We start from the raw sequence: 10,798 nt of genomic DNA, 5'->3' as shown, positions 1-10,798 counted from the left end.
TCAGAAAGGTTAAGGTTATTCTACGGAGGAATCGAAAGAAGAATCGAAGATGGCGGCACGTGGGAGAGGACGAGGGAGGGGACTGTCCTTCTCTGTTGATACCCTAGGATTTGGTAGGGGTGAAACTTTGCCGGCTGCAATTCAGCAGCCACCGCCCCTTTATCCGGTAAAGATTAAAATGAATACCTCGTGCTGTTATATGTACGTGGGCTTTTATGAGACTCATTGCTATAGTGTCGTTGTGATACTGATATAATCATTTGTAATTTTGCTAAGACATAACTAGGGTAAATTCTTGTCTACATAGGATAAATGATATCCCCAGTTATCATTACTATTTAACTTTACTTACTTATCAGTCTTCTATACTGCTTATATTGTAAAATTAAAGGCCATGATGCAAAAAATCTGGTGCCACTAGCACCGGCACTAGGCATCCATCCCATTTTCAATGATCATGTTAAAAGCTATTGATCGCTTATTTTTGGTACCCATTTATTTCTTGAAATGAGAAAAATGCTGTTTACAAAGCACGACACCATGATTATGTTTTATGCTTCACTTGAAATCAGATATGTTGAAATGCTGACAAAATGAGAATCTTTCCTGTGTTTATTTACAGCTGCTGCTATACAAACCAGTACCTCTCCAGAAAGGGGAAGATTATGATTATTTGCTAGCTTTAAAGCAGGACTTTCGAACAACAATTCGCCGTTCACCATTTTACCTCACCTTGGTGGAAAAGAAACAAGATATTGAGCGTTATTCGGATAAGTATCAACTTGGTCAGCAAGATGTTCAGGGCAACTGGACACCAAGTAAGTGTGTTTATGCAGTATTTTCAGTAGTTGACTGTTAAACAGATTAACTTAACTAATGAATTTAAAGTATCAAAACATATCCCTAGAAATATGGTATTAATAAATCTCGTGGTGACAAAGTAGAGATTACTGCATATTGTATAAGTTATTGAAAGTTACTTTGTTTCACGTTCCGTTAAGGTCACTGCATGTGCATTCTCAGAAAAATAGTTTTCAAGTATTACAGTAATAGTCATCTTTTGATTTTCTTCCAATGGTTATTACTGTTAAAGAGTATGTATAAAGTATTTTACTGGGTAGTGAGCTCAGTGCACATCACAGAAAAGTACCGAAAAGCCTTATAAAATCAGAGAATAAGATATGCTAGTCATATTTAGTATAAGGACAATGGATGCCTAGATTTGTCCGTTCAATGCCTTGTGCACATTACAGTTCAATATTGCTTACTTATGGTCCAGATCTATGAATAAAAGCAAAGAAGTCATTAGGTGGTGACAATACAAATTTACGTAATTTTAACTGACTATTTTTTTCCAAACAAACTGTGACATCAGGAAAGAGATGAAGGCAGCTAGGGAGGACTGGACAATTAGTCCAAGGCAAAAGCATAGACGTTTTCTCATATAAATTATAATTTGTAGTCTCCACACATCAAAACCAGCCAAGAAACCCTCTCCATGGCAAACGCTGTCACTAGACAGTGCAGCCCACAGTTTCAATAGGATTTACAAAGCATTGTGAACCAACCCAATGCCACACACACACACAAATCCACATATCAACAAAGGTCAAAAGGCATTGAAGCATTTTGATATGCATCAATATGGATGTCTCAAAGTCAAGAAAATAAAGCAACTCAGGTGTAAGGAGTTACATCACATGCAGATGTCTAGTGACAGGTAGACCATAAAACATGCATTAAAGCAAAGTCCAATTATAGAATAACAGGTGAAAAGACAGCAGTCTCCTCAAACCAGTTAATCATTATTGAAAAACATTCCAGACTTTTGTTAGGCTCTCCAAATGTTTACACCTTATCCATGCACACGTGCGATTTTAGGCATTTACAATGACATATTGCAATATATGTCTATCTGATCATGATTTTAGAACAGTTGTTCTGTATAGAAATGTTAACATCTTTAACATTTATTTGATGATTTTAGTGTCCCTTATTGTGTCAAACACATTTTCCACCAGACTGGCAGCGTTTTCCTGCTGAGCTCAGAGAGAAAAGGGTGAGAAAACACAAAACACTGAAAGCCGCTACCCCTATAGCAAGAAAGGATAGGAATGTCAAAGAAATTGTGCAAAAAGTTCTTGAGGTGAGAGCATGCTCAGAATTTTTTTTTAATTATTATTATTATTAGTCCTTGAAATAGGCAGGGGAACAGAATTTTAAGAAATCTTGAGTAACACTTTTGACCCATTGTGTTGCCATGTCTTTTTTCTACTTTTAACTGGGTGACCTTTCTAACAACCTTGCCCCATCCAGCTTTTAAGTGAGTAGTATGAACTTGTGCTTAAAGTTATATCTTTCTATTGAAAACCAAAGTAGGTTTCAGTTTGGAGTTAAAATTTGTGTATTTTTGGTTCAGACTTTAGAGAAAGCACCTGTTGAAGAGACTGCAGAGAAGGAACAAGTAGACACTAAAGGAGAAGAAGAAAAGCAGGATGAAGATGAAGAGGAGGAAGAAGCAGAGGAAGAGTATGATGAGGAGGAGCTTGAAGAAGTAAGTACATCTTTCTATTTTTATATATTTTCTTTTGTTGATAGAAGGGAAACAAAACTGATGTGTAACGTTGCTGTGTGAAGAGAAGAAATTATAGCTTGATATAGGTGTGTCATATAACATTAATTGCAAGCACTAATAATAATGTGTGAGATGTAATATCTGAGTACAAACCATTTCATATGTGATACCATCCACTCAGACATGAATAGATGCCAGACATGAACTTGGGTACCAGGCATGTATTATTTCAACATTTTAAAACTATACTCAGCTCTTTACAGTCAGTCATCTTGTGGACATACATTTGAGATTTTTTGCTGTTTTTCCCAGGAAACAGATTATAACATGACCTACTTCGACAATGGTGAGGGATATGGCGGTGAAGATGAAGACGAAGATGATGAAGGAGTGTACTGATTCAATCTAGGTGGATCCATTTATGTTGGACTTGCCAGGGAGTTTGGTTCATGTCAAACAGGAGGTGCCTGAGATGTTAGATCACAAGAATTCTACATTTTGCCCATTTTGTACTATGCTGATGTTTATCCCGGCTCCTGTGTTGGTTTCTGGAAGATAATATTGGCTTCTTTCACACTTACCAGGATACTGAGAAATGGCTATTTATCTCAAGGAGTTTGAAAGAATTCATCTTCTATCAAGATTGTACTTAAAAACTTCATTGTGACAGCAAATCTCTGAAGCTGGCTGGTTAGAATGCTGGCATCTGAACTGTAATGTGCTTTTTTGATAGCCATTTAGTGCAGCTCACTTCTCCCAGTTGACCCAACTGGCAGGGATGGCACTGCACTCCAAAGGAGGTTAGGAAAGGTAGGACAGCAAGGTTGAGAAGATGGGCACTGCCCTATGTAAAGCTGGCCACAAGAAAAGTGAAAACCTCACTCCCCAACGACTTGAAAAAGGTCATAGGATGGCCTTTACCTTTTTTTAATATGTTGATCAATATTTGATTTTCAAAAGAGTCCATTGTGAAATCTGTCTTCTCATGTGAACACAATTTGACAAACTTTTATGTTATGGTTGAAAAACCGCTTTCTGAACAATGTGACAAAGAGTGAGTGAAATATGTGGTATAAGCAGATCTGGACAAAGTGTCAGGATTTTACCTGGCAAAGATCAAGACAAGATGCATGTATGAACTTTAAGGTACATGTCGGAAGATATTGTTTTATGAATCATTCACTCAAAGAAGGAAAAGTTGAAGGCCAAGAATTTCTCAGGATGCTCAGTCACAAGGTAATATTAAATGGTGTGAGGGACAAGTAAATGCAGCTTTCTAAGCACTCTAGATCCTGTTTCACTGTGTAATAAATGCTGCTATAGTACTATGTACCTGTCTTGTGCACTTTAGCTGAAAGCTGGAGTCAGTTTGAAGAATTGGGAAAGTTTTAACAAGACTTTAATTATCAGTACAACAAACATCAATCCACATTTTCTGTACATATGTACACAGAAAGTATTATGTCAAATAAAAACAGCCAACAAAGAAAACCTCTTGAGAAATATCACATCATTTGTTGGTTTTCACTCTAGCTACAATCTTCAGCACATGTACTTTCAAAATGTTTCACTTTTTTTGTTGTTTGCATATGAGTATCCACTGCATGTGTATATTACGATAAATCATCAAACCAAATGTCAAGTGATCTTGTGCCATTTTATCACATTCAGGTAACTGAAATTATTTTTGTCACTTCTGAAACTCCATCCTTCATAAAGAAAGTTAAAAATCATTTTTTACCAGACAGCATTATAAAGGAGTAGCTATCTTTCTCTAACCGACAAAACACAATTTTGTTAACAACCAATTCAACTTTCGATGACTACTGCAGAAGCAAAGCTATCACTTCCAGTTTCACCTGTTTTGCACAGTCATGAACATAAAGACTATATTAGGCAGTTGGAGAACAAACCAAGGCTGCTCCAACAGCTACCCATGATATGCATATGTTTCTGTGTAATAAAGAAGATGACTATGAAACAAATTTAAAAACCTACACTATAGCATTCAACAAATTACAACAATTTATAAAGTTGTATTGCTTACTCCCACCGGTCTGAGTTGTGCATGTACACATCTGCAAAATCTGAGAAGCTGTTGGAAGAGATAACTGTCCATAGATACAACAATCTGATCGGTTTTAACTGCTGTGGCATTCCTGTCAGAAACAAAATGTCAGCTGTAGAGGAGTTAAAGTGCCCATTTTGAGAAGAAACAATTCAGAACATCCGTAGCTATCATTCACATTCAACCTGCCTTTTCCTTAAATCAGGATCTGTATTCTTTTAACTGTTTTGTTTTCTATTCCTGTAGCGAGGCTTTTTTAAATGACAAAACTATAGATATTATATTTTTTTGGTTAAGGCACATTTTTAGCATTTAAAAAATCGTTTTCATGTATTTTACATAAAAGGCAACTAACGATCTGTACAAAGAAGAAGGTCCCATAAAACAATCTGCAAATGTTACCAGCCTAAAAATCCCAGCAGGCCGCAAGTGTAAATTTATATATTAATGTGCAAATGATGTGTAGACCAAATAAATCCAAAGTGATTTGAGCCTGTGTTTTAACACACCCATCAGTGACATTTTCTACAGAAAATGTGTCACAATATTTTCTACCATTTCAAGGACTAGTCATTCTTTTTTACAATATCGAGCATTGACTAACTGGTTGATATCAGCACCAGCAGTGAAAGACAATGGCACTTCAGAAGACAATTTCACCATAATACATGTACTCATTTTCACAAATTATATTCCAAAAAACCCCATCAATGCAGTAGACTACAGCAAGATTGTTTTGAGGAAAACATGAAGATGCATGCATATGTCCCTTTCCAGCATGAACTAATTGGAAGAGACGTGTATTAACCTACTTTTGCTGTGAGCAGTTACCTCAAAATGAGCTGTCAATGATATGATAAAGCACTGATATGAGAAATCAAAACCTGTCAGGTAGGCAAATAGACCCCATGTTTTTGCCACCAAAATGAAAAATGCAGTAAAATTGGTCCCATAAAAGATTAAAAGTATTATCATTTTAGTGGTCAAGAACATGGCAAACAATTTACTGACATATAACAATTATGCTACTGTTAAACAATTCAGACATTTTCCCAACTCATGACAATGTAACCCCTTGCCTGCATAAAAAGGAAAAAGGCTTCAGATCTAGTTCAGTAAGATTTTATAATCATTTTTAGAAGAAATCAATGTCAAAACTAGTTCTGGTATGGTGTTGAACAATGCATACAGTGACAGTACATGACTGGCGTAATCATGTAATGGCAGATCATCTTGAAACAATTATTCTTCCCAAAATGATGATGGTGGAGATTCCTTGACATCCAACACCTTGGAGACTAGATATACAACAAATGCCAACAACTACCAGGAAAATAATGTTATCACACTTGAGATGTAAACTATTAATCTCATTTTTTTAATACCTCTTGAAGTAAAGCTTGACAACTAATTTGAAATGGAAAAAAATAATCCTAATTCTGAGAAAATGAATCAAATAGAAGCATAAAATCAACAAAGGTAATGGATGGTATTCATGATTAGTCCACGGCTACTGGCTCTATAAAATCTGCACAGAACAAAGGTTGCTGGTATGTGATGCAAGTGTGTTCTCACTGGAGTGTGAATGACTAAATGCAATTAACGGACCTAAAATGGCAACATAAATAACCTATAGCAAACCATACTGATGACCACATTACAGCTTATGGTATAGGCTTAAAATGAAGCCCAAAACATTTACAGTCACATGATAACCATAGGGCCGCAACAACACCTCACCAGCGGACCCGGTTTTGGGCAGCCCCCTTCAATTGGGATCCTTATGTAGTGTTGTTATAAATAGCCAAAACTCAGCTATCTCTGAACAGCTCTTTAAAATAAAAGTGTTGTGCAGACCCGATGCTCAAACCATTTCTCCAAATCAATTGCAAGTTTACTGTATGAACCTATTCAACAGAGATTAGATCCTAATGTTTCAAAATCCTTATGATTCAGCTTCATTTTTTTCCTTATCAGCTTTTTAGTGTAAGCATGTACTAGGAATTTGCTTGGTCTTCTGACAGTGTTGCAAGTCCCATTCTAGATATACTCGCACATGTATTCTGCCTATTTTGTATCTATCTAACAACTCATTTTAGCACAACCATCTTAAGCTTGCCAATATTTGTTAGCAGTGCTATTCAAACACATTATGTACATTACGATGAAAAGACCTCAGGATCCTTTGTCTTTGTTATGAAAGAACTTGAAATATAAAATTATTATAGGAAAAATAACAGCCACAATAACAGCTACTATCAAAATTCTCCCCCAAGTTACTCCACAGTCAGCACCATCTGTTCTTTTTCGTTTTTGCAGAGGATAAATGCTTGTATGTGTTAAGACAGATATCACTTCATCTAGTGAGTTCCGGTTGGTCTCTGCTGACTGACGATAATTTGACAGATCTTTGTCCATTTTGTCCAAAAAATGTTGGGCCTCTTGTCCTTGTTGAGAAAAGTTTTCTCGTATGCTAACAGTTCGAATGACAAGTTTCTGCATTTCTGGATCACTGAAGTCCACGTCAGAACTAACAGCATTCATCTCTGCTTCAGACTCAGAGAGTGGAACTGCTCCATTCTGGCTATCATGTGTTTCTGCTGGCCTCTTTTTGTTCTGTTCTTCTTGTGCAACAATGGAAGACAGGTAGCCATGGCGCCGCATGGGAATCTTGAGGTGTCGTAAGGCAAAAAAGTCTCGATCATTGATGAGGTTATTGATTCTTTTCAGCTCTGATACCTGAACATAAAATCAATAAAGCTGTGTTATTTGTCTAACCACAAAAAGGCTCAAACATTTTTTAATAGGGAGAAACTCATTCAAGAACTAAAAAAAGAACAACACAACAAATGATCTGATGCAATGCTGAAGATATGTGATAGATTATTGCATTTCATTTCTGGAGTACTGTAATATATAATGGTTCTTGAGAAATAATTTAATATATACAGATGAAGTGCAGTACCAATGGGTCTTCTGGTGAAATAGACATTTCCAAAGAAAAATGTGCGCTTGCATTGGTCTTTTGGTCACAAGATTATTGTGCACAGATGCTGTCAAGAAAATGATGCCACTGTCTAAATAGGCATTGACAAATGTAGTGTAATTGTTAGGCATGTGCAGTGTAGTATGATACATGTACTAGTGATCAGTAATCTTTATCATTGATCAAGAGGTGTGTCCTCCCAAACAGTAATATAAGCAATATTCAATCATGCAAAGATGGCAAAATGAACCCAGATCAATAAACAGCTTGTGTGAAATGTTCTCTACCAAATGCTACATGGAAGCACAGGTGTGGGCAGCTTTGATAAGGGATCAATAGATGGCATACAAAATGTCATAAAATTAACACATCTGACATCTTTGGAACCAGAGGCTCAAATAAGGTTTATGAAATGTTTTGACATCCATTTTAAGCTACCATATGAGCACTTCTAAACTCCTGTTTTTGGTGGTTTATTACAATCTACATTTAAATCAACTAAAATTTGCAGCTTAGTTCATTTCCAGTTCACTTTTATAGCAATCTAAATATTTACAAAATACACATTGCTACTTCCTCATACCTATTAACCATCTTTCCTCCAAAATGTGCAATTTCTGACATACATATAGCTGCTGATAGAGATAATGTGAACGGTTATGATCTAAAAGTAGGACAGCTTATCAGCCTGCATAATGCACCAAACATAATAGACTGGTCCTTAAAAATCAGTAAAAACAATATTCAATAAAGATAAACTTAGTAATTCAGGGATCATATCAACAAACATTTTTAAAAGATGGTATTATGCTGTTTTTTTGTTTGTTTAATGATAAAACCACTAAATGTTACCATATTCCTTCAAAATCTTTGACCGAAGAAGCATGGGCCATCACTCTTTATAGAAATTTAAACTATGTGGCTGCAGAATAGTCTATTTTTATGTAATGCATATTTTCGTGAGTATATTTGAGTCACTGTTGTCAAAATATTTCCCAAAGTCCTCTTCTGAATTTTAGAAAAATTTTGTAGATTCGTGATTTACATCGTATTTTGTAATTGAACCTCAGTCAGACCTGTAGGTGCAGAGGAAACTGGTTTTTCACAGCAGAGAAATTTGGCAATGATGTACTTTTTGTCTAATGCATCAGTTTGAGAACAGTTCATTTGTTTACATGTTTGCACAACATACTTGCAAAATATGGTGGGGATATCATTATTACCGTGCAGATGCACTTGACAACTATCTACATGGACTAATTCATGTAGTGTTATACCCTACCATACTAAAACTACATAAAAAACTGTTCTACAGCCACCAAGTTAAAATTTCTATAAAAGGGATTGTACCAGTATCAATGCCATACTGCTCAAAGCCAAACTCTATTGGAGGGGTAATGTCATCAGGATGGAAGGTAAGTGCATCCCATGCCAACTGCTCTACGGTGAGCAAGAGGATGGCATGCAGAAGCAAGGTCATCCACACAAGCGCTACACTGACACTTTATAAAATAATCTCCAGTAGTGCAACATCAAACTTTAAGAACTGGAACCTGCAGCCAGTCACAGAACCTAACGGTATACACTGACCCATGCAGCCCCCACAAACTGAGGCCAGCCAGTGGCAGAGATTTGTTGGTGCACAGGAACAGCATCACAGAGTATATTAAGCAGTCATCCTGACAACAGTGCCTCATCTTTACCAGACTCTGTGCTTACCTATTGGGACTGCAGAATCCGTTCAGAAGCCACAAATGAGTCACACAAATCCTCGTCTTCTTGTGACACGAAAGACAACCAACACACATTTTCATACCATCTTTTTTTATTATTATACATGTTCATAAAAATAGCGAAACGCTTGTACTTGATGTATTTTCAATATTCCTTCCTTAAAATGTTGATGTTCATAGCTCACTTTCCACAGAATGAGCACAATGTTTTTAGTGAAAAAGATACTGTGGACAAGAGGGACAAAGTGCCTAGGTGTCTCCTGATAGGTTGTCAATCCTCTCATGAATATGATCAATTGGTTTGGGTGGAGAAAGGATAAAAACTGCAGACACAAACTCTTTAATTGTTTGTATGCTCCCAGATAATGAAAGAGGGTTTTTAAATCCCCATGTGGTAACACAAATACACATAAACTCGACGACTATAACTTTAAATTCTTTAAGCGTTTCAACATACAAAGCGTGAGTATTTTTACTTACCGGACAAGCATACTTCAGTGAAACACTCTGTAAAGTTTCACCATCTACTATTTCTTTTTCAAAATAAAACTTTTCTTCCTCGAGCCGGCCACCACTACCAATGCCTTGCTGTCCACGTCTAGAACGTATTTCAGGCATTTCAAACTCTGTTTGGTCATTTTCATCGTCTTCGACAATATCATCATCTCCAAAGATGTACACTCGGGCTGCTTTGACATTCTGAACTTGTCCTTTGTAATCGGCAATAGCGTGAGACAGGATCTCTCTTCCTCTCGTAAAGGGACGCAAACTGCCTCTACTCATGTCGTATTTTCTTTGCAGAAGATGAGTGTAAACAAAAGTGATCGCGATACAGAATGCTGTACATTTAAGTTTCAAGTGCTTCAAACCCGTGAAACAGAATAAATGGTTTTGTATCTACGGGTATTGTGAGGGATATCGCTGACAATGTTCAAGTCGTAATCCACGTCAATGCCTCTCTTTTGAAGAACAGGAACTCTGCTATATGTTTTGGTTTGGGTTAAAGAGTAGATTCCCTTGATATTGGTGGGCGGGGTGGCAGGGCTTGCTGTTAGCTCAAAGAATTTTATTATACTATTAAGCATATTCTAAAATTATGTTATCTAAAATAATTTTTTTAGGAATTAGGTTAAAATATTATATTTGTATTTATTTAAAAACTGATATGAAAATAAACCTTTCCTAGAGCATGTGCGGTCATTGGAGTGAACTCCCATTCGTTATGTTGACGATTTCCGGTATTCGTCAGACAACATCAACTGACTAGCAACGTGTTTTATTTTTTAATCTTTGATTAACGCTCCAGTCATGGTCTGTATTCCGTGCATCGTAATTCCATTTGTTCTCTGGTTCTTTCATAAATACATCCAACCATACATAGCAAGGTTGTGGAATCCATGGAAGAAAGTAGAAGAATCTAAGGGAAACGGTACATC

General features: G+C 36.5%; 2 protein-coding genes across 2 annotated transcripts; one reads left to right on the top strand and one right to left on the bottom strand.

Moving 5' to 3' along the window:
* Window positions 1–11: 11 nt before the first annotated feature.
* LOC112553647 (DNA-directed RNA polymerase III subunit RPC7-like) lies at window positions 12–4,080 on the top strand. Its single transcript, XM_025221001.1, has 5 exons — window positions 12–166; window positions 623–818; window positions 2,022–2,146; window positions 2,420–2,554; window positions 2,888–4,080. Exons 1-5 carry the CDS (start codon window positions 50–52, stop codon window positions 2,972–2,974), a joined length of 660 nt encoding a protein of 219 aa, XP_025076786.1. The 5' UTR covers window positions 12–49; the 3' UTR covers window positions 2,975–4,080.
* Window positions 3,958–10,348, bottom strand: LOC112553646 (lysM and putative peptidoglycan-binding domain-containing protein 3-like). Its single transcript, XM_025220999.1, has 2 exons — window positions 9,843–10,348; window positions 3,958–7,382 (listed from the first exon to the last, which is right to left on the bottom strand). Exons 1-2 carry the CDS (start codon window positions 10,143–10,145, stop codon window positions 6,819–6,821), a joined length of 867 nt encoding a protein of 288 aa, XP_025076784.1. The 5' UTR covers window positions 10,146–10,348; the 3' UTR covers window positions 3,958–6,818.
* Window positions 10,349–10,798: the final 450 nt, after the last annotated feature.

This window comes from Pomacea canaliculata, linkage group LG13 (assembly GCF_003073045.1).
Source record: "Pomacea canaliculata isolate SZHN2017 linkage group LG13, ASM307304v1, whole genome shotgun sequence".
NCBI classification, from domain to species: Eukaryota; Metazoa; Mollusca; class Gastropoda; order Architaenioglossa; family Ampullariidae; genus Pomacea; species Pomacea canaliculata.
This window is presented reverse-complemented; position numbering and strand designations above follow the sequence as displayed.